Source organism: Gilbertella persicaria, assembly GCF_025201335.1.
Source record: "Gilbertella persicaria strain CBS 190.32 chromosome Unknown B0P05scaffold_45, whole genome shotgun sequence".
Taxonomy (NCBI): domain Eukaryota; kingdom Fungi; phylum Mucoromycota; class Mucoromycetes; order Mucorales; family Choanephoraceae; genus Gilbertella; species Gilbertella persicaria.
Genome location: NW_026252006.1, coordinates 147,690 through 170,916, shown reverse-complemented (window position 1 = coordinate 170,916; position 23,227 = coordinate 147,690). Strand labels below are relative to the sequence as shown.

Here is a 23,227-nt window from a genome sequence, read left to right as displayed (position 1 = left end):
GATATCACAGATGATGAATATCATGCAAAAGGAGGGTTCATTACTTCAAATCCTGGTTTTTTTTCTCTTTTACAATAGTTAAAAATCACAACCACTTTTTGATCAAGTTGAAGAAGAGAAGAAGAATAAATGAACAAAAAGACTAGCAGCCAAAAATCAAGTATGCGAAAGCAAAACGTAATAGTGTAGCATATGAAGACAACATCACCATAGTTTGACAAGTGAAATAAACTCTACTCAAACCACACCGAAGATGAGAAACATTAATACGACAACAGACTTGAGCAAATAAAGTCGTTATATAAGCGGACTGCACATGTGGATCTTACTTAGGAGTGTTTGCGTCAATAACAGAAGATAAATGAACAGTGTGAAAGCACCAGATTTAGTTAAAGGTATGCGCTAACTGTGAAGCAAGAGACTCTGCCATGGATCGCATTAAAGACGCAATCAGACTTTTTATCAGTCAAAGAAACAAGAAAAACAAGCACTAAGCTCAACATATACCTGGTAATCAAAGCAGCATTGAGCATGGTGGTAAGAAAAAAAAGAAAAGATATAAACTGTTGACTAATCAGCAATACAATATTTGTAAAGACTAAAAAACCCCTTACCTTACCTTCTTTAGGGTTAATAAAACACAAATAGAATATAAAGTATAAACGAAGAAAGGAGGGTCAACTATCTCGGCTGATGCAACGCAAAGACAACAAAAAAGAAAGACATACACAACACAAATATGTTGTTTATTTGATTATAATGATTAAATCTTTTCAAATCCTTCCCTTGTCTAAACAAGGGCTGATCAAACTCGCAAACAGAAACAAGAAGACTCAAAAAAGTAAACATAAACTACGAAAACTTGCCAAGCCTTCAATAAATATCCTCTAAATCACCAAAGAGAATCAAAGCTAAGAGAAAAAGCCTTGGAACATCAGTATGCCTTAATAAAAAACCTTGTAGACACCTAGGAAACCACTATAAGTAGAGTAAACCCTGGTCATCGCGGAGCTTACCAACAAAAACAGAGCAGAACCAAGGAGTGACAGCCTTGATACACTAGCAGTACATCTCGATGGATCGCCTTTTGAACACCTTGGGGAACTAGCTTGAATAGACCAGCCAATCAATAGGTGTACAAACGTAAGCTATTGTGCCTAATTTTTGATTGCACAACTCTCAATGCAGTCTTATACCTGAAAGGTACACAAACAAATAATTTTTCTATTACTTCTTTTCTCCTACAAGAAAACAAACTATTCTCTAACTTACATATACAGATTCTGAAATGGTCTTTACTATGAAATGGTTTTCTTAACATGTAAGTAATTTCAAATACAATTTCTTTAGAACGAAATGCTTCAAGATTTCGTAGAACTTTTTTTTCTCTTATTATATATCAACAAAAAAGACAGCTAAAGCAATTAAAGATTTATCGAAAATTATCATATTTTTTTTCATTTTCTTTTTTATTTTCTTCATTTAATGAAATTTTATAAAGGTATCAAACTGTTATAGAAATACTAAAATTGTTACCAAAATATTAAATTCGTTATAAAAATATTATATCAAAATGTTATTATTATTATTATTATTATTATTATTATTATTGTTGTTGTTATTTTTTGCACCACGTAAACTAGGATGAAAGCCTATCAAGGAGTAGTCGCAATTTAAACAGGTACATAGGGAAAGAGACAGAAAAGGATTTAACTATAGGCGACTGTGTAAGTGTTTCTCGTCAATTAAAGAATCGAGAGAACCACGAATAAATCTAAGGATTGTGGTGGGATGAAAGGAAATATCATGAGAGATAACTAGTCAAATCAGGGTATTGTGAGAAAGAAGGCAACACAGGACTAAAAGGGAAAACGCATTTAGCTTGAAGTGCCGCATGCAACATGCAGCTGACAGTGTCAGACGGATAGGGCAAGAAAAGAGAATCAAAGATCCGAACCAAAAGCTACGCCTGTACTTAATGGAAGAGCGGTAAACTTCCAGCAGACCTGCGGTAGCGTTGTAACAAAATATATCTGCCACTAAAAAGGACTGTTTGACGGTGGGGAGTGGTAGTGTAGAGCTTGTTTTGGCTTGTAGTGCTAGCGACGCAGACAAATCCAAAAACCAATGAGTAGGCCATAATAATGACAGTTACAAAGATGACGAACGCTCCAGGAACTTCAGCAATTGCATGATGGATGTACAAAGCTTGAGAGAGTATCTTCAGAATATCTGATACGTTTAAACCCCGCTAACATTTATGCCGAAATTACATGTATGCCATTTGCGTACTCAAAAAAATATTTTTTGAAAAATAATAAAAAAAATATTTTCTGCAATGAAAAACCATAAAAAAGTAGAAAATTTCTGATTTTTTTTACCTAAAATTTGAAAAAAAGCTTAATTTTTCAATTTTTCTTTTTTAAATTAAAGAACATGTCTACCACTCAGCAATCCCTTCTTTAAACTAAAACAGTAAGATCATCATCTGGTAGACATGTTTATTTTTTCAAAAAAGAAAAATTGAAAAATTAAGCTTTTTTTCAAATTTTAGGTAAAAAAAATCAGAAATTTTCTACTTTTTTATGGTTTTTCTTGCAGAAAATATTTTTGATTTATTTTAAAACAGTGGTTTTTATTATTTTTCAAAAAATATTTTTTTGAGTACACAAATGGTATACTTGCCATATCGGCATAAATGTTAATGTTTTTATTATTTTTAATTTTGAAAATCTATTGCACCCATCGAAAAGATCTAATGTTTACAAGTTCTGTAGTTACTCTAAGTATCTTTTTTTTTGTGAATTTTCTCAATTTATACAAAGAAGCGTTAAGCGGCAAAGCTTACAATCTATAACAAAAAAAATAGTTCAGCAATAAAAAAAAACTCGCAAAATTTAGCACTACCCAATGAAAATAAATTCGCTAAATATACCAATGTGTGTATATTCTTCTCTATACATTTATGTTACTCCATACTCACTCATGTTCACTTATGCCGCGCCTTGCTATTAAATGACATCTAATGATGTATAACAATTTTTGAGTGGATTCCTATTATAAAACTTTGTATTTATGGTAGATTTGTTCTGATCTTGAACATGTTTTAGCTCCAAATATAATCACATGTTAGACTTGCGTATTTATAGTCTATCTGATGTTGTGGCCATCAATCTTATAAATATACGTCGCAATAAATTTGATAGTCAATACAATAATCCAAATGGCATGTAGGCACTTATGATCTAACTTTCATTCCTTTAACATTCACTATATGAAATTTTACTGGACTCTCTCGTCCGACAATATCTGCAGCTACCAACCCATTACAGTTGAGTTCACTCTTATTTATCACTAAAACATGGCTATTGCCTCCACTTCAATATCATACACACTTGCAGCAATATCACACATATGCAATACCTGTTTCATCTGCTTTAATATTTTATTTTTTCCACATGAGTTTTTTTCTTTAATAAAGTGTAGCTACAACCATTTCAAAATATGTATATGCAGAAATGTCTACTCTCTGAAGAGAGAATTAGAGTGTCTCTCAGCTTTTGTTTTTAGCTTTTAGGCAAAGCGTACATATGGTTCATAAGAAAAAGCCTAAAGAAAGAAAATCATGTCTGCTTACTTGTTAAATAGACATTCAGCTACTAACTAAAAAAAAAAAAAAAAAAAAAAAAAAAAAACATTGTCAGACTAGAAAATAACCAGCAAGTAACAAAAGTAACAAACAAAGCCCATTTACTACTGATTAAAATCAAGAAACCAGATAAAAATTGGGCGAGACTATAGTATCGCAATGAGGTAACAAGAAATGGTTTGATTGTGCTAATAAATGTTATTAGCATAGTCATAGTTGCAAATTCCCGTGTATCTTGATCAATACATGTTATACATGCGAATGGTTCTTCCAACAGAATAACTTCACCAATGAAGGCAAAATCGTCTATCCCAAATGGTTTAATAGGATACGACTGATCGCCTTTTCTGAGTCATGGATTATTATCTTTTTAAACTTCTAAGGAACTTAAAATGCTCTCGATTTATTGCTGTGCTTGCTTATTTGAATCTAGTTTGGCTTGAAAAAGAAACACATTAATAATGAATTCTTTTCCATCAAGAACTGTAAGTCGTTTTTTTATGTCCGTAAGACTTCTGCAAAAGAGGTACAAAGTCAAATAAAAACAAAGCGCAGCTGAAAAAATAATTATTCTTTTTTGCTTTACATGAAATGAAATGTATGAATGTATATATCTATTGTTATTATGCAAAGGGAGCTTTGAGAGGATCAATGACTTTACCAAGCTTAGTGATGACTCTAGGCTTAGTCAACTTCAGGAAAGTTTGTCGAGTGTTCCATTCACTACCAACAGGAGTACTAATAGATCTTTCGTATTGTTCCATTGTCTTGAAAGGGAAAGGCACAGAAGTAGTTTGATATTTTTCAGCCTAAAAAATATAGTCAGTATACTTGTTTCCAAGCACAGGCAATTACCTTTTTGTTCATCTTTTCATTGATAATGACATGAGATAACTTGGCATCCTTTCTCTTATCAGCTTCAATGCCTTTTGTCACCTTCAAAATCTTCTTCTTTTTATTCTTTTTGACGCCAGCACCACCCCAAGAGCCCCAACCAGGCAAAGTCAAATCTTCTACTTTATCGCCATCTTCTTCCACTTCAGCTCTCTTTTCATCTTCAAATTCGGTCACTACGTCGTCGTGTGCAAATGCTCTTGCAACAAGCTCTTTTTGATTGAACGAAACTCTATCTTTATGAACCATTTGTACATTGCTTTCGTTTTCATCATCGCTTTCGTCTTCTGACTCAGATTCGGATTCACCCTTGGCAAGCTTAGCTGAAGCCACACTGGCTTTTGCAGGTGTTGACTTCTTCTTGATGGTCATCACTTTAGTGAGGTCAAGTTCAACGTCGTCTGTGTCGTTGGTTGCTTCAATATCTTTCTTGGCCTTGTTTAATTTAGATAAGCTGTGCTCAACACGGCTTTCATTTTGACCTGTTGTGACCTTGTTCTTTTTAGAAGCCTTCTTAGCAAGCCGAGATGTATCAGCTTGAAGCCATGGATTGGTTACATCGTTATCCAAATCAGCCAAGGGGCTTTTGTTCTTGGTTTCTACAGGTGCTGTGGTACGAGTGTTGTGTGCAGCAGAATGAGAAACCTTTTTAATCTGACCGCCTTCATTGACAGTGATTTTGATAGTTTCTTCTTCTTCCTCTTCTTTTTCTGAGGACTTCTTCACTTGCTTGGCTTTAGCACCAAAAGCCATTCGACCAGGATTGTTAGCAATCACAGTATAATGCTCCTCCTTCTTTTCTACATCATCATCATCACTATCTGCAGCAAGCCATTCTTTTTCAAATGTAGCAAGGTCTTGTTTAGTAGCATCTAATTGTCTCTTGGCAGCATCTTGCATAAACTTCATGGACATCAAGCCTTTAGTAGGTTGGGTATCTTGATTGAATTCTTCGTTCAATTTGCTCAATTGGTTGTTTACATACTCTTCATCATCTTCAGCTTCATCACTTTCTTGTTCCGATTCATCATCATCGCCAATACGACGACGCAATTCTTCACCACGACGCAACTGCTCCATAATAGCTTCGCGAGTTCCTTCATCTTGAGTACCGCGAGCTAAAGCACGCTTGGCCCATTTACTAGTGTTCTTATGTTTCAATGTCATACGCTCTTCAGCTCTACTCATGGCAGCCTCCATTTTATCTTCTTGATCCATCTCATGATCAATTTCATTAATCTGGAGAGCCATTTTCTCCTTTTCTTTACGCTGTAACTTTCTGTAGCTTTTACTCTTGATCTTCTTAAGACGCTTATTCTTAACTTCATGACGGAACATCAATTCACGCATCATACGAAGCTCTTTACGTCTAGCTTCTACTTCTTCCACTGTCAACTTGTTTAATTTAAGAGCTTCAAACTCTTCTAGTTCTTCATCTTTCATGCCAGCTTGAGCAAGAGCTTCAGCAATTTGTTGTTCGAGGGGAGTTTCGGCCTTAAATTTGCTTGCCATGGCAGCACTTGTGCGGCTTTCTTTAGGAGCAACACTGGTATCTTGCATAGGGAAAACAAGATGTTCAGCTTCACGATTCATTTTGACAGTAGGCTGCCATTTAGAAATTTCTTCATTCGCAGAAGTAAGAGCAGCTTGTCTTTCAAGACGGTCTTGGACACGCTTTGCTAAGGGTGCATCTAAAGCACGACGAGTCAAGTTCTTGCCTTTGCCAGCTAAGGTTTCTAACCCAGTCTTTAAGACACCAAGACTAGATTCATCTTCCACAGTACCCATTAAATCAGAAAGACTTAATTTCTTGGAATTATCGTCTTCTTCACGAGTGGTCAAGTTAAATTCGCTTTCTTTGTAAGCTTCGCTCTTTTCTTTGAGTTGACGTTTCTTTGCATTGCCTTCTTCATCATTAGCACGTCTACGCTTCTTGGAGTCTAAACTGCTAATAAGATCAGCGACTTTATCTTCATCAATTTCCATGTCTTTATCATCTTCAGACTCTTCTTCATCTTCAATATCATCAAACCCACGGAATGCTTCATCGTCCTCACTGTCGTCGTCTTCTTCTAGTTGTTGTTGGATTGGTTCATCCTCGTCGTCATTGTTTTCAAGCATTTGAGAAAGATCAACAAAACCTTCACCGTCAACATCAGACCCATCGTCTTCTTCATCAGAATCCTCATTCATATCAATTTCGCCTTCATCCAAAGTACTTGTCTTTTTGACAGGTTTCTTTTTCTATAAAAGGGAATCCATAGATTAATCCCGCTTGTCTTTTTTTTTAATGCTTAACATACCTTGCTGGATTCAGCAAATTTATAGTCTGCAAAACGCTCTTCATCAGACTCATCGAAAGCTTCGTCAGAATCGATTTCAGAATCGTCTTCTTCAGCAATTTCTCCAGCGTCGTATTCGAGATTCTCAACTTCATCAAAATCGTGTCCCTTGCGACGATCGTCTTCTTCTTCTGCAACAAAAACGTCACGATTAAAGGACTTGGCAAGAGAAGCTTTTTCATTTGCATGCTTCTTTCCCTTAAAGTTATGAGAGGGCTTCTTAGGTGTACTCTTTTTCTGTTGACGAGCCATGAATGTATCAAGAAAGAAAGAAGAAAAATCGTTTACTCGAGAATAATTTTATAAAATTGTGACCTCGTTTAATGAAAAGCAGTCTTTAAAATCACAGTCTTTGATTGGATCGACCATGTCAAAACGAGAGAGCCCTATGCATAAACAAAGTGCCGGTCCCCCATCAAGATAGTTGCACTTGTGCTGTTGAGAGCAAACTACTCACTTCAAACAAACAGTTTACATTTATATGCAAAAGAGTTGACTATAAATATATATTTTACAATCTCTGGATGTGTGTTTGTGTGCGTGTGTATATGTATAGGTGTATAAAAGGAATGCTTTAGTGATGGTTATTAGATGCGTAATTATTATGGTGGTTGTTTGTGTTGTATAAATACGGTCCCTTGGCAATTAAATCTCTAAGTATATGTCTGAGATATGTTTTGTAGATAGCAACTGCACTGGGCGGTAAGCGTGTACAAACAGTACCATATTGTTCTGCTTCTTGACATTTAGCAGTCCAACTATCGAATTGTCTAAAAAACTGAGCATGGATATGCTCTAAAGTATCTTTTACAACAGGAAATAGAGAGACAGACCACACAGGCGCATTTCTTTGGCTAATCACTTCGATAATGTTATCGTGTTGATCCACAGGCCACATACGTGTTTCATCGTCTAAAATTAAGGGTAGTGAGAATGCAGAACCAATAGAACGGTCTTTAAGTGCACAGAAAGAATAAAGAGCCAATAAATCCTTGGGGGGACGACCAGGATCTGGTGATTTCTTGATGTAGTCATGCTCCATACGTGCTGAATACAAAATGCCTCGAATACGAGTACGATTAGGGTCTAACACTTCAACAACATTTTCAACATAGTTTTGGTCACTATACAAAATAAGTAAATGCTGACAATACCAAACAAAGACTTACCCTAGTGAACAGACAGAGATATCATACAGGTTTTGTGCCCATTCTAAGAATTCATGGACTCGTTCAGTTAATACAACACGTCGTCCATCTTTTAAATTAGCCACTCTATCGCGGCATTTGGGTAATTCAGCCTCAGGCACATATCGGTCATTGCCTTCACCAACTAAGCGAACAAGGGTATCATCCAAGTCAAGAACAAGAGGAAGCTTTCTTTGTTGGTAAACAATTTCGTTCATAGAGTCCTTGACAATACGAATCATGTCGCTATGTTTGATCATATAACCAAACAAAAACCTATTTATGTATTAATACATATACAAGATATATAAATGACTTACAGTTTATCACGAGAAGGCTTTAAATGTAACTCATAAAGCTCACCCTCTTCTGTACGCATACAGATATAGGCACTTTTACGTAAACCATACAAGTCTTCGAACCAAGGATGGTCAGGATAGGCAAACACAAAGTTGTGCATAATATTTCTTTTTGCCATCATAACAAAATAACCACGGGGATAAGCACCTTGAATCTCATAAACATCTTCCAGCAATACTTTGGGTTCGTCACCACGAATGATGATTTCGTGGATTTTAAGTGGTATCTCCAAGTTATTCTCTGAGTGATTGATTTTGGGTTTTTTTGAGGGTCTTAAGCTTACAGGTTGCTCGTTAATCACTAATTTAAGCGAAAGTCTTGTTTTCCAGAGGGATGGGTCATTACGGACAGCGGGTCCCAAACGAAGGAGATTGACTGTCGCTAAAGAGCCATTAGGAGAAGCAGGTAACACTGGATAAAATTAAATAAGAAATGTGTTTGTGTTACAGATGACTTACCATTCATTCTTGGTGAATTATGCTCAGAGGGAGGACGAAAAGGAGAAGACAAGAGATTAGCAACTGGGCGGCCTGATGATGTCGACAATGATGGTGCTGTTGTTGTCGCTATTGTTGTTGGTGCTGGTGGTGTAGCTGTATTAGAGCGTGGAGGAGGAGTTAATGTTTGGTTGCGGTTGATCAAAGGATCTTTACTAACAAGGTAGTGCACAGAGGTAGTTAGCTGATAGACCACCTAAAAAATATTAATATGTGACTACTTCCTTTCTCCTTTTTTATACGTTTACTTACAGCCTTTCCTTTTGTTGAAGGATCATTATTATTATTCGTTGGTTGAGGTGTAGTAGCAGCAGAGGATGAATTGGTAATATGATGCGTATTTTCTCTATTTTGCGTTTGGTTGTCTTTTTTGGTAGTGTCACTGTTGGCACGTTTGTTGTTTGTAATGGCCAGTGTTTTGGGTGCAGCAGGCACTGCATCATTTAGCATGCTTGATAAATCCATTGGAAACAAGGGTTGTATATAAGAGTGTGTATAGTAAACTTAAAATGAAAAAACTCCGATTCAAATTGCAATATGTTTAAAATTTTTCCCCTTTTATAATTTAAAAAGCCTCTCAGATAAAAAAAAAGAAAATGAGAAAAAGAGGTGAGAAATGAATCCTTTGATCTTTTTATATACAATTTCTTCTGGTTTTTAATTTTTTTGGCCAATCAGTTTATTTCATCTTTTGTTACATTCAAAATAAGGAGGGGGTGTTTTTTTTTCTTTCTTTTCCTGTTTAAGTACGTAAATGAGTAAAGCCTATTCAGAAAATGATTCTGTAAAACTACGACATAGCTTCTTGATAGCTCTTTCATACATCAAAGGCGAATGATCCATAAACATTGTTTTTGAAAATACAATTTCTGAAAAGCGAGCCTGTACATCGTCACATCGATAAAGAACTACTTTGTGCTGTTCTTTAACGTGCGGTATAGTTTCTATTGAGTACACAATACTCGGGGGATACATTTTTTCTGCTGTCATATCTGCCCGCATTGTCTTAATCATGGCCCAAAACCATTGGTCGTCTTCATTTAATTCGTCTTCATTTTTATAATTTTGTTCTTGCATCCTTCCAATGACGCGTGCAATAATTTCTTCGGCAACATCGGCCTCTGTGTGCAGACTAGTCGCAATATTTTTGAAATCCTTGAGAATACCCCAACTGAGACTGGAAACAATATCATAGCCATAGACAACACTTGTTACGAGGCCAGCACAGTAGTTGCTTAGTTCAAGGGACATGACACCAGGAGGTCCGTAAGCATAACAATGAATTGGTCGGCCTGCAGGCAAGCCAGATTGATTTGAAGTGACAAATGAAGGCAATCGTTTATTACCTTGATCGCGTTTGATCTGTTGACTCCACAAAACACACAATAAACTAGCAACACCACCACCTAATGAATGACCACACATGACCAAACCGTAGTCAGGATAGCTTTGAAGCCCTTGCCTTATTTTTTGGTATACTTCACCCTTCTCCTTGGCAAGTAATTGTGCTGCATCTAGCATACCACTATGTGCCTTAAAAAACTTGGTTGACTCACTAGGCAAATTGAAGTCAGTATAATCAAAGCTGAGGTCTGTCAGAAGGTCGCTTAGTCCGAGTGTACCACGACAAGTTAATACAATGGCTTTTGCAGCATGATCGACAGTAACATAATGCACCAGTGCATGAATAGAAGGGTTGTGCAGATAGAGTGGTGATCTATTAGTATAACTTGATAGAAGAATATCTTCAACAGAATTGCCTGTATGATGTGCAAATGCATGGTGATTGGGGTGATGATGGTGTGAGTTGGGTAAGACAGTAGGGATATCACCAATACCCAAGATGCGCATAAATGATTCACCATAGGCTGCACTTGCATATCTCATAAAATGAGCAATATTGTGAACAATGTGTGTCTGAGGAAAATTCCAGCCATGGTCATAATACATGATATTATCCATATCATTGTTGCGATAGCTTGATTTTTTCTGTATTGGGGTTAAACAAGGCCGGAATGCTGTTAAGGTAGATAGATCGAAATTAATACCAGAATAATCGCCAGGGGAAGAAAATCTACGTTGATGGTGGTACACTGGTTGATTATCAGGTCGCTCTATTTTGCGTCTGTATTGTCTTTCAGTTAGTGCCGATAGTAACAGCCGAGAATTTTGATATAACATGGCTAAATAAGCAGCATTTTTTTCTTGATTCGTATTGACTGTAATCTTCTTCAAATGGGATGAACCAATACTGATTGTTTTGGTTGTCAGGCAAGTCGTTTCTGCTGCAACTTTGTATGCATGATTGTCACAGACAAGAGCATCGCTTTCTTGTTCCTCTTTATTCAATAATCTTTGAAGAATCAGTCTGTTTTCGTTACAATGCGTCTTATTTTTAAATTGAATCAGGCTGTTGTTTTGTTTGATTTGGTCTTCTTTTTCGTCTGTGACTAATCCTTCCCATAACACTGTCATGGGAATATGTTTCATCATTCGTTTATGTGTCACATTTTGTAGTACCGCAAATGCTGTAAGGGCTTTTGTTAGTCCAGCTAGAATAGCAATCTTGCCAGCTTTTGCTAGACCAAATTCTGGATCTTGAACAAGCTCTCGGTGGACGAGTGTGATGATAGAAGCAATCGCACGCGATGTATCGTTAGATCCAAAAATGCCGTCAATAATTCTAACTGACTCCTCTGCAACCTAAAAAAAAAGTTTAATATCATTTGTATGTCTTTCGTTGTCACCTTAAGACTAGATTGGATTGTCCTTGAGGTAAATTGCAATCCAGAGATGGCAAATAACTCAGCCAAAGAGAATGTATGACTGACAATGTGCAGCCCGATATCCGTGTATTTCTCAAGCAGTTGAACAAATAAACCGTTCCTAATGAACTAATTAATACATTTTGTTTTGGTTAATTATTATACCGTTCTTCTTGTTCGGTAATGGCACTGGAGCAAATACTTTTAGGTGAAGTATCATGTATATTTTTTGCAGTGGACAATGCGTTTGTCAAAGCGTTCCTGGACAATCCCAATGACAAGACAGTGCCATATTTCGCTGCTTCAAATAAAGCATCAAGAAAAATTGACGAACATCGAAGTGATAGTCGAGCTGTAAAAGAGGCTGCTGTGACCATACAGGCCACATTTTCTGGTAACAATGGACCATCAAGTGCATGATTTGCATCATGTATACTGTTGGTATTTGGGGTAGCTGCTAGTTGTCCTTCCATAAGTATTAAATAAGGTAAACACAAAAAATAAAAATAAAAAGAAAAGAGAAACAAAAAAGAGAAAAAGAGGAGAATTATACCTAAAAAGAGTCAGCACTTGCAGCAATTAAGAGCATCCCCATTAAATGCTTTTTTATAAGACCCCAAAGGGAATTCAGGAATGAATGATCACATGATGAGGAACAGAAAGGATAAATTCAGTCTGTAAATATAATGCAACCTTATGTAATCTACAACAGTCTTGTTTAACTTATGACTTTTGTTTATGTGCATAAACACTCAAACGTGACTTACCCCTTAAACAATAAGATGGCTCAGAGCCTCAGATATAATTATTAGGGAAAAACTATACAGTCGTGATAGCTTTTTGGTTCTATAATTACATTTTGTTCCATTTGAGAGCAACAGAAATTGTTATCGAACTCTAACAATCTTGTCCAGTTAGTAGATGTCTTCATTGTGTGACCTCTCTATTTTGGACTGCTTGAAATCTACTGAGGAACATTTCTAAACTTAAAAGCGCGCCTTTATGCTGCGTCGCGTTAATGAATTGATTTTGAATGCCTCTTTTGATGCGATGATAAAGATATGCTGCGGTAAAGATGTCCACAAGTATAAATATTTCGTCGTTTGTAGCTTGTTTATTTTTTGATCCTCAATTCACAAAATGACAATGGATCGTATCTTTATTCTCGGTGGCACTGGTAACATTGGAACAAGACTTGTACAAGACCTATTGAAGAAGAAGGCTAGTATTACTCTTTATTCCCGCAATCCTTCCAAGGTTGCTTCTCTCTTCCCAGATAATGATATCCATGTCATCGAAGGTGATATTCAAGATGTAAATAAACTCAAGGATGCAATGCAGGGCCATACTCGTCTCTTTTTACTTTTGGGTATCCAACCTGGCTTTAGTAAAACCAAAAGAGTCATTTCAGAATTTGCTTATAGAGCCAGTATTAAGCAGATTGTAGACATTTCTTCAATCACTTCTGGTTACCCTTGGCGAACAACTCATGTAGGTGATATGTATGTGGAATCTGAAAAAGCTATTCTTGATATCCCTAATCGAGGCACATATGTTGCACTCCGCCCAGGTCGGTTTATGTCTAATGTGCTTGTTTTTGAGCGTCTTTCCCCTGATGGTATAATTTATGATACAGCAGATCAAGACATGCTCCAAGGATGGATTTCTCCAAATGATATTGGCTCAATTGTTGCCAATATCTTGACAGATCCCATTGAGAAACACGGTGATGGTTGCTATGAGCTTATTGGCGATACTATTACACCTAAGCAACGGGCTGATATTTTCTCTCGAGTTTTGAATCGAAGCGTTGTATATGAACAAATGTCTGCCTTGGCCAAGTACAACCTTCTCACCAAATTAGGTACTGCTCACTTAATTGCTTATGATCTCTGTACGCAATCGTCAACCCGCAGTCCTTATGACAGAGTCTCTACTGGTATTCCCATTTTGCTCAACAGAGACCCAGAAACGTTTGAACAGTTTGTACAACAAAAGAAAGATTTGCTGGCCATCTGAGATGTAAAACATAGTTTATACAGTCACGATTGAATAAATAAAAAATTTTTGCATGTCTTTAAAAAGGCCAAAAAATAAACACTCCTTTCTTTCTTCTTCTTTTCACTATCATAACAATTAAGGTAAGCATTGCAAAGATTAAGAAAAGGGTGAAGAGTGTTTCGCTTTGATGAGTTTGATCATGCACCACGCAGAATCATTTTTGATGAAAATACCTTCAACAAATTAACCTGAGCTATGACATGATTCACCTTTTTTAATCAATAATTTCTATTTGATTTTATTTACTAATTCTATCATAGACAATCTAACTCTGTTGGTTGCTTCTGAATTTATAAAAAATAAAAACCTTTTTAAAACATACTTTTTTTTTCCTGTGCCACTATTTGTCGCGTCATAATTGGCCAAGTGAAGTGACGCACGAATTGATAAGATTGAAGTGTTGAACCTTTTTTTGTGCTTTTTCTTTTTCTTTTTAACGCGTATTATGGCTACTTTAGATAACGATATTTGGTTTACTGGTCCTGTGAGTGATGCTATTGCACTTGTATCTCAAAAGAATTGTACATTTCTTGTATATATTCATGGTAACTATCTATATGTTGCATAATGAAATTTCTAAATCATATTAGATGATTCCGAAAAGACAGACACATTGAACAAAGTTTTTCAAGAGGAAAAGGTATGCTGTATGTAACCTGGCAGATTTATACTAAGCAACTTGCAGGTAATAAAGACAATTAAAGAAGATACTGTTGCTCTTGCTATGCAAAAGGACTCAGAAAATGCTAAAATGTTTGGTCAATATTGTAAATAATCACCTGTTATTCATGTGTAAATAAGCTAAGTGAACAATAGACCCAATTCAAGCAGTCCCTATTTTGTATTTTATCAGACAAGGCACAATACGAGATTTTGGTATTGAGACAATAACAAGTCAAGAAATCATTGACAAGATTAATGCAACAAACACGATTCAAACGAGTTCTGTTCCTCTTACTGAAACTAGTACTACCTCTGCACCACCACCTCAACAAGCACCAACGCAGGTTTCTACAGAACCATCATCAACTGTTTCAGAAGAACAAGCCGAAGCAAAGAAAGCTGAGTAAGTATAGATGTTGGTGATTGTAAATATTTAGACCAGCATCATTGTAGAATGCAAAAGCAGCTGGAAAAAATACGCAAAGAGCGTGCTGAACGCGAACAAAGAGAAGCAAAAGAACGAGAAATAAAGCGTCGCCAGGAATCAAAAGCAATGCAAGAAGCTCAACAAAGCCAAACTGACAAGCAAAACAAGGTTTATTTCGACAAAATAAAAAAGGAACGTCAGGAAGATGAAGCACACAGAAAGAGAGTTCGTGAACAAATTGCAAGAGATCGCGCTGAAAAGATTGCACAAAGAACTGCTGAGAAGCAACGTTTGCAAGCAAGAGAAATAGCCAGCAGTAACAATAGTGGTGGCAATATCAACAATGTGAATAATCATGAATTTAGCAACTTAAGTATTCGGCAATTGGATGGATCAAACATTCGCCATCAGTTCAAAGCTACAGATACAATGTCTACTGTCCGAGAATGGATTCAGCAAGTAAGTAATGAAATTTAAATTCCTTGCATTAACCACTCTCGGAAGAATCGCACAGATGATACTGGAAAGCCGTATAAACTCTCGTCACAATTCCCAACTCGCTTATTCACAGAATCAGACGATAATACATCACTTACGAATTTGAATCTTTGTCCTAGTGCTACTATGATTATGAAGCCTCTGAAAACAAGTCCTTCATCTTCGTCTTCACTTGTGGACACAAGTTTGGCTGGCTATGTGATGTCTGCCTATGACTTTGTATATGGAATATTGTTGATGTTGTTTAATATGTCGACTGGAATTCTATCATCCATGTTTCCTACACATGGTATGCGTCCTCTTACAGCACCTTCTCAAAATGTTCAACAGCCTATCACTCGCCCTTTAAGAGGTGGACAAAGATTAGGAGGAGAGGGACTTTCAAGTGGAGAATCTTCGGCAATGCAACAAAATGAAACACTCAAGTAAGTATACTCATGTTTTGGCACAATTTTTCTTATAATCATAATAGACGCAGTAATCCATATAAGACACGCATAAATACCCTTCGAGATGATGATCAGGAAAACGATGATGAAAAGAGAGCTACTTACAATGGAAACTCAGTTAATCATGAATAAAGTAATCGCTTTTTATTATTATTTCTTTTCGCCTTCAGCAATGGCTTCCTTTACAGCTTGATCTAATGTTGTTGTGGGGTTTTCCAATGTTCCTTCTCTGTAATAAGCATAAAAGGAAACAGCAGCTGCAGGGCCCACAAGAGGAGTGATCAAAGCAACAACCATACCTACCATAAATCCACTTTGGAAGATAGCCCATAATACGAACCCAATGGACAAGACAATCAAATCAACCAACACAGTACGAGTTGCCAACAATTTGCCTAAATCTTCAAAGGGTACACCTGCAGGTAAACTTCCAGGTGCATTTAAAAGCATTAAGATTGAGTCCCAAATACGAATACCTTGATGAGCAATGGTAAGATAGGTACCGAAATACAAAAGCATGTTTGTTACACCCAAAAACAAGTAGGACCGCTCCAAGGCATCCTTGCCTTCTGCTGCATACAAGCGTTCTCTCAAGATAGGGTCGGCAACATTATTCACAGGTGAGCCTAATTTCTTGAATATAGTTCCACAAAAGGGAATCATGGGTGCAAGAATGACAGGTAAAACCAACCAAATAGCAAGTAGCTCTTGCTCCAATCTAGAGTTGTGTTCAACCAGAGGGGAAGCAATGACAGCGCCTGGGACAAAGTAGCCTAACACGATAGCAAGAAGAGCACCATAAGCCTCGGGCAAAGTAATTGTCCAGATGTTGTTTTCTTTTGGCGATTTTTCTCTATAGTACAAGCTCAAAGGGATCCATACAACAATAAAAACGGCATAAACACCAAACAAATTAGCCAATAAGCCAAAGATAGGATAAGCTATCAATAAGGTGGTTTTAAAACCTCGTCTTGATCCTTCAAAGGCCATTAAACTATACGCAGTACCGAATGCGCCGATCATTAGACGCATAAAAGGTGCACCGAGAATATCATGAAGAGCGCTTTGACTAAAATTGTTGAAGAAGCAGATAGTACGGTCCAAGAAGGAAAAGATACCGGTATAAACAACGCGATCTTTACCGAGAAGATCTTTGTTGGCAGGATTAAAACAGACGTCAAGCAACTTGGGTGCCCAAGGCTCTGCACCTTCGAGCATATTGTGCGTTGTATACGTTACTATTGCTACACCTATTAAAAGAGACAGTATTGCTTTCATAATAATAATAAATGACAAGTAAAAAAAGACAGCTCTTTTTTTTTCTCTTTAATGTGTGCATATCTCTCAAATCTAATTGGGCATTTAAATCACGGCTGATTTCAGAGATAAGACAGTCCGAAACGACGGCACAAAAGATCAAGTTTAAAAGCAATGCATATATTTTAAATGATCGCTTAAATGCATGATAAATAGAGTGAGAGTCGTTTTTGCACTTATGTTTTCTCTTTCTTTCTTTGCTTTAAATGTCTCGTTCAAAGCATTCTATTCTGCTTTATGTGTTGCTCAGTCCCTTGGGTTATTTACTATTAAAACATCTCCATCATGTCTTACTTTCTTTTAACCTTGTACAGAAGGCAGCTTGCAGAAATTCAGCCAGTATACTTGAGACATACTCTGCTCCTGGATTTAGCTCTCTTTTAGATAAAGTAGTATGTGTACTTGTTAGGTTCTGTGTTCAAGCAATCAATGATCCCCTATGTTTTCCAATGACAGCTACTCTGGTTGGTCTGGCTACTACTGCTTATGCTGTCATGTCAGTGGAACAAACTCGATTCAATGGCAGTAGGTTTTTGACTCCATTTATGATTACTATGGGAAACATAATTGGCACAGGTGTCATTGCACCTTTAGCTTGGTTGCCTTGGTATGGTTGGTCATTAAGCCATCACCATAAACAAACGCATGTTAACATCATGAATAACAAGTTAAAGACATCATCGAATAACAGCGACAAATTGAAAGAAAGAATCAACCATCTGAAGCAACAACAATTCAGTTTACCATCTATTGCACCAAACTATGCATTTAGTATTGCTATAGCCACTTTATTTGGTCAATTCTTACCAGTTGCTCTTTTGGTCTCTCATGGTCCCTCTCTTACACAACATAACATATTAGCCAGTTTCCAATATTTCGGGATTGTTTATGGCTTAATCAAGCTCGTTCTTCCTTCTTGTACAACTGGCTTAAACGAAAAGACAAAGAATAGTGAAAGTGTTCGCTTATTATATGCTGGCGTTGCTGGAATTAACGCATTCCTATATTATTGGGTTTGGATTAAATGGTTACAAACAACGACTTCACCTGATTTGATGGTGAAACAATGGATTGAACTGTTCTTTTCACTTGGTACGACGGGAGAAAACCCAGTGACTTATATGCTAATGTGGGATATTGTTGCACTTTTCTCCACATTTACCTATTGGGCTTGGTTGGAAGACGGCCTAGAAGGTGTCAAAACTATGTTAATTAATTCAGTCTTTTTTGGGCCTGGTGCTAGCTTAGCTATCTATACTTTAAAGAGAGAAGGCCGTATTGAAGCTACTAAACTTTAATAATGGAAAATTAAGCATATAAAAAACGGGAAATTTGATACAAAAAGGAAAAATTAGTCTCTCTTGCGGGGAGATTTTTTTTTGTGGAAAAACCAATTCCAGTAGCTTATGTAAACAAGTGAATATATGACGCATATAAAGGCTATATAAAATAAAATTTCCCTTACATCTTTTTTTTCTTTTTCTTCTTTACGGTTTGTTTCTATTATGCCTGTTTCTAAATTGACTATTGCTCCCGGTGTTGATCAATACACATTGATTAATCCTAACAAGACTTTGGCTGTCATGATCTTGACAAGAGGTGCCATTATTTCCCATATTCTTACACCCGATAAGACAGGCACTGTACGCGATGTTGCTCTTGGCTTCGATGATTATGAATCCTACACCAAAAAGAATCCTTATTTCGGTGCAGTTGTCGGTAGATACGCAAATCGGTAAAGTAGTAGAGCGATTAAACGCGATTTTGACTTATTTTCGAAATAGTATCGCTGAAGGTAAATTCACCGTAGATGGTAAAGAATATCAACTTGCTATCAACAATGGTCCCAATTCATTGCATGGTGGTCTTGAAGGTTTTGACAAGCGAATTTGGTCTGCTACTGTCGTTTCTGAAGAACCCGCTTCCGTTCGTCTTGAACTTGTCTCTCCTGATGGCGATCAAAATTATCCTGGTACCTTGACTACTCAACTTACTTACACAGTAACAGAGAAAGATGAATTAATTCTCGAATATCATGCCACTACTGACAAAGAAACTGTTGTTAACTTGACAAATCACTCTTACTTTAACTTATCTGGTGTTGAATTAAATCCAAATGTATTGGACCATCGTGTTACTATGACTGATGAGGTAAAGGCTGTCTTGGAATGTGATGGCAACTGCTTGCCTACAGGTAAGGTTCTCAGCTGGTCTGAAGTACCTTGGTTCAACTTTTCTGTAAGTATACAAATCAATCAGCTACAGCGTGTTTTCTAATCAAATATTTAGGGCGAAAATGCTGGTACTCCCATTGGTGCTCGTTATGAACATCTTCAAGCTACACATGGTTATGACCATCCCTATGTTATTCACAATGACTACAGAACAGACACGGCCGGTTTGCCTCTTCGTCACGCTGTCAGAGTCTATTCACCCGATACTGGTATTGAACTTGACTTTTCCACAACAGAGCCTGCTTTTCAATTCTACACAGGTGGCTGGATTGCTAAAGATACCTTTGTTTCCAAGAAGGCTCAAGGTAACGTGCCACTAGGCACTGCTTCTGGTTTCTGTCTTGAAGCCTCTCGTAACCCTGATTCTCCCAATAAGCCTGACTGGCGTAGTGCTGTTTTGCTTAAGAAAGATGGTATATATTCTGGCAAGACTGTTTATACTTTCCATGCACGTTTAGATTAACATGTTGAGCGTAATAAATGCAATGTACTTTATAAAATTATATCGAGCCTCTCTTAGGGAAACACCTCGGCCACTTCAGCTTCCACATATTGATTTTGAGTAAGGAATTGTTATGGGTGGGTAATGGTTCATCAAAGAATGGCATGCAATTAAGACTATACGGTTCTTTTTTGAAGCCTTTAATCCTTGTTCTGATAGCAAACACATTGCTATTCTCTAATTCAGCTGTATCTTCTGCAAATTTCTGTTATGAGCGCACCTAATCATAATAGTTTTGATTTTGTGTCTTGAGTAGCATCAAATTATCAGGCACATCAAAATTGTCAGATTTTGAAATTTTGTGTAGAACTGCATGAAGACGCAAATACCTGCTTTCTAAGTCTATTGATGCTAAAATATTGAGAAACATGCAAAAATGTTTGAAAGTTTTTTCGCTCATATCTCATCATTTTGATAGTACAATTAGTAAACAAACACACTCACCAAAAACTAGAGCCTTTGAGCACATTATGAGTATTCAAGCTTGTTTTTAGCTTCATTTTCTGTCCTTTGGTATCAAAAAGAAGACCAAAGAGCTGTTAAATGCATACCTTTTGGTTTTAAGTCATTTTTGGTCATTTTTTACAGGTCGCTTTTTGGGTCCGAATCAACTTCAATATATCCAGTATGCTGGTAAACATGGTTTGTAGGTACTTAGAGCATTTATACCTGTATAAACAGGATTTAAAATACCTTTATATTAACCAAGAAAAAGAAGAAGATTTGCACTAAGTGTTGTTCTTTTTCACTGTTGAAGTGTTTATTTGCCTGATGTCTCTATTGCATGAATAAGTAGTGCACTATCGAATATCTTATTCGGACAAAATAGACACTTGATTTGATTAACTCAGAGAAAGAGAATGACTGCCCGTGAAGATGTTCAAATGTTGGGAAAATTTATGTTGTGTGATATAGGAAAGTTGACCTTGAGAACGCACATTGAAAAGGAAGAAGATTTCATCTTGAAGCTCCAATTTGCATGATCTTTATCACATGAACAAGCAGCATACTTCTAAATAACCTATATAAATATTATATTTGATTCACCCAAATCAGAGAAAGGGAATGTTTGCTTGTGAAAAATGTTGAAGCGTTGAGAAGCTTTATGATGCATGACATGAAAGGTTATGAAGAACTGTCAATACGAAAATAAAAAAAAAAATCAAAGAGTAGCATCTAAATTATTGTTTTGATCTTTTATATGGCTCAATAGCTTGAGTCTTTAATATATTGATTACATACAGCATTTACGAGAAAAACTCTCGAAAAGAAAAGAGTTTGGAAGAAACTCAGAGTTAGACTTTAATTGGTATATGTATGTTATTCTTTGGTGTTATAACAAAAAAAAAAAAAAAAAAAAATTGATGATTATTGATTTAAAAAATCACAGTTTATTATATATTGACAATAGAAAAAATTCCAAAATTCGGGTTTGAGGTCAAATGCCGTCCTTCTTTTGTTTTAGAAACGACATTTACCATCTTTCCAGACACCACCATTGACAGTACAGCAAGAGGCAGCACCACTGCAACAGGTATCAGTACAGCTACGGGGCTGGAGGGTGTAGTTGGATTCGACAATCTTCTTGTATTCTTCCATCTTTTGTAAAGCATGAACATCAGGGGAAGGAACAGCACTAACAGCCATAACTAAAGCAAAACCAGCAAGCAAAATATTGGAGACGGAGACCATGTTGTTTAGAAAGAGACAGAAATTGATAAAGAAAGAGAAACCAACCCAAGGAGCTCTCTTTTATATCTGTCTTCATGTACAACACTATTACAAGATCAAGAACCATAGCCTTGTGTTTATGCAACCTCAGTTGATTATCGTGTGAATGATAGCTTATCATCGGTAGCCTTTTCATTGCGAGCAAGTATATATAGCCGCCATGCACTTGTACTAGTCTTTTCTGTCTCCGTAAGGTAACACTATATTTTCACTATATGGAAAGATCTTTTATTTCTTTAGACTAATTACTGTTGAAGAAAACCTTGTATGGTTTACTATATGCCAACTCTATTTTTAAAACAGAATGACTTGTACTACGTGGTATGCTCAAATCTTTTTATGGCAGATATGACCAAAGATGGATGGAGTAACAAACCAAGCATTATTATCATGCGTCCAGCAACGTTATGATCCTAGTTTTTACTCTACAAGCATTTTACATGAGGATACCATATGATGTGACAGCATTGTATCTATTCAGATCCCATAAATTACTTTCTTTTTCAAACAGTACATATATGCTTTATTGATATTGTGCTGAAGTGTACTGCTCCCTCTTTGGTATATCAGACATACCACCATATCTCGAATAATATTAGGTGATACAGTCAGGCAGATTTCGCTTTTGTTTACTAATTTTTGTAAAACCTCAAAAATAAAGATCCCTACTTTTTTTCCCAATCTACTCATGTCTACTCAAAAAGCTAACAACAGCCGCCGCCATGGATATAACAAGCCAGAAGAAACGTAGCGCTACGGTGTTTGCTGGTTCAACAAGGACAACAAAAAAGCATCTGACATTGCAAGGCTGGTGGAATTGCCTTTGTCGACTATCAGGTGCATCATTGAAAGAATCGAGCAGACTGGCAGTTCTCTTCCTGCCAAACCAATTGTGAAACCATACAAGATTAATGAGAGGACTAGGAGACACTTTGGCCGTATCATTCAGAAGAATACTTTTGCTTCCTACAACAAATTGAAGGAAGAACTTGCAGCAATGAGCATCAATATTCATAGAGACACTGTGATCTCAACTGTTCATCGAATGGGCTTCCAATCGTTTGTAGCAGTAAAGAGGCCTCGTCTCTTTGATCAGCAGAGAAAGAAAAGGCTTCGCTGGGCCAACAACAAGATCAATTAGATAGATGATCAATGGCGTAATATCATCTAGTCAGATGAATCAAAGTTTTGTCTATGTAGCAATTCAGACAGAAGAGTGCTTTGAAAGGCTGGTGAGCGATACGAGGAGGCTCACACCGTCTCAACAGTAAAATGGGAAGGCGGTGGTGTTATGGTCTGGAGGTGCTTTTGGGCTGGGTGTTTTGGGCCTTTGGCTATTGTGGAAGAGGACTCCGTTAATCAGGATGTATATGTCAATATCTTAGCCCAGGCATTTCATCCTTGGTTAATGTAGCTCACAACAACACAAGACAGGGACTTCAACTTGCAGGAAGATGGTGCCACTTGCCACACGGATACCTATGCTCGATGGTGGAAGAACACTCATCAGATCAGGTGCTTTGAGTACTGGCCTGCTTGAATCCCTGATCTGAACCTATCGAGCATATTTGAAATACTCTCGAGAAGCTTGTGGACAGCAGAAGGTCCGGGATTCACAATATCGAAAACCTCAGGTCGATACTTCGAGAAG

The 23,227-nt window shown here is 36.9% G+C and overlaps 9 protein-coding genes across 9 annotated transcripts; 4 read left to right on the top strand and 5 right to left on the bottom strand.

The window, feature by feature from the left end:
- Positions 1-4,046: 4,046 nt before the first annotated feature.
- On the bottom strand, positions 4,047-7,146 carry B0P05DRAFT_516266 (small-subunit processome). Its single transcript, XM_051575698.1, has 3 exons — positions 6,847-7,146; positions 4,505-6,787; positions 4,047-4,458 (listed from the first exon to the last, which is right to left on the bottom strand). Exons 1-3 carry the CDS (start codon positions 7,135-7,137, stop codon positions 4,273-4,275), a joined length of 2,760 nt encoding a protein of 919 aa, XP_051431444.1. The 5' UTR covers positions 7,138-7,146; the 3' UTR covers positions 4,047-4,272.
- A 21-nt stretch (positions 7,147-7,167) lies between these two features.
- On the bottom strand, positions 7,168-9,513 carry B0P05DRAFT_497285 (uncharacterized protein). The gene is made up of 5 exons (XM_051575399.1): positions 9,182-9,513; positions 8,891-9,125; positions 8,393-8,843; positions 8,055-8,348; positions 7,168-8,009 (listed from the first exon to the last, which is right to left on the bottom strand). The coding sequence occupies exons 1-5, from the start codon at positions 9,392-9,394 to the stop codon at positions 7,460-7,462; spliced, it is 1,743 nt and encodes a 580-aa protein (XP_051431443.1). The 5' UTR covers positions 9,395-9,513; the 3' UTR covers positions 7,168-7,459.
- Positions 9,514-9,694: 181 nt separating this feature from the next.
- B0P05DRAFT_581229 (Alpha/Beta hydrolase protein) lies at positions 9,695-12,071 on the bottom strand (the record flags this gene model as incomplete). The annotated part of the gene is made up of 5 exons (XM_051582085.1): positions 9,695-10,918; positions 11,399-11,632; positions 11,677-11,787; positions 11,811-11,815; positions 11,897-12,071. The coding sequence occupies 5 exons, from the start codon at positions 12,069-12,071 to the stop codon at positions 9,695-9,697; spliced, it is 1,749 nt and encodes a 582-aa protein (XP_051431442.1).
- A 386-nt stretch (positions 12,072-12,457) lies between these two features.
- B0P05DRAFT_246973 (uncharacterized protein) lies at positions 12,458-14,082 on the top strand. The gene has a single exon (XM_051573327.1). It carries the CDS (start codon positions 12,835-12,837, stop codon positions 13,711-13,713), a length of 879 nt encoding a protein of 292 aa, XP_051431441.1. The 5' UTR covers positions 12,458-12,834; the 3' UTR covers positions 13,714-14,082.
- On the top strand, positions 14,069-15,931 carry B0P05DRAFT_516261 (uncharacterized protein). The gene is made up of 7 exons (XM_051575697.1): positions 14,069-14,300; positions 14,346-14,395; positions 14,441-14,522; positions 14,572-14,821; positions 14,872-15,304; positions 15,350-15,768; positions 15,816-15,931. The coding sequence occupies exons 1-7, from the start codon at positions 14,201-14,203 to the stop codon at positions 15,922-15,924; spliced, it is 1,443 nt and encodes a 480-aa protein (XP_051431440.1). The 5' UTR covers positions 14,069-14,200; the 3' UTR covers positions 15,925-15,931.
- On the bottom strand, positions 15,932-17,077 carry B0P05DRAFT_556655 (uncharacterized protein). The gene has a single exon (XM_051579940.1). It carries the CDS (start codon positions 17,068-17,070, stop codon positions 15,943-15,945), a length of 1,128 nt encoding a protein of 375 aa, XP_051431439.1. The 5' UTR covers positions 17,071-17,077; the 3' UTR covers positions 15,932-15,942.
- On the top strand, positions 17,056-18,582 carry B0P05DRAFT_556653 (uncharacterized protein). The gene has a single exon (XM_051579939.1). The coding sequence runs from the start codon at positions 17,316-17,318 to the stop codon at positions 18,405-18,407; it is 1,092 nt and encodes a 363-aa protein (XP_051431438.1). The 5' UTR covers positions 17,056-17,315; the 3' UTR covers positions 18,408-18,582.
- A 2-nt stretch (positions 18,583-18,584) lies between these two features.
- Positions 18,585-19,853, top strand: B0P05DRAFT_497280 (aldose 1-epimerase). Its single transcript, XM_051575398.1, has 3 exons — positions 18,585-18,844; positions 18,894-19,347; positions 19,399-19,853. The coding sequence occupies exons 1-3, from the start codon at positions 18,615-18,617 to the stop codon at positions 19,804-19,806; spliced, it is 1,092 nt and encodes a 363-aa protein (XP_051431437.1). The 5' UTR covers positions 18,585-18,614; the 3' UTR covers positions 19,807-19,853.
- A 752-nt stretch (positions 19,854-20,605) lies between these two features.
- B0P05DRAFT_590533 (uncharacterized protein) lies at positions 20,606-21,537 on the bottom strand (the record flags this gene model as incomplete). The annotated part of the gene is made up of 2 exons (XM_051582815.1): positions 20,606-20,622; positions 21,324-21,537. 2 exons carry the CDS (start codon positions 21,535-21,537, stop codon positions 20,606-20,608), a joined length of 231 nt encoding a protein of 76 aa, XP_051431436.1.
- Positions 21,538-23,227: the final 1,690 nt, after the last annotated feature.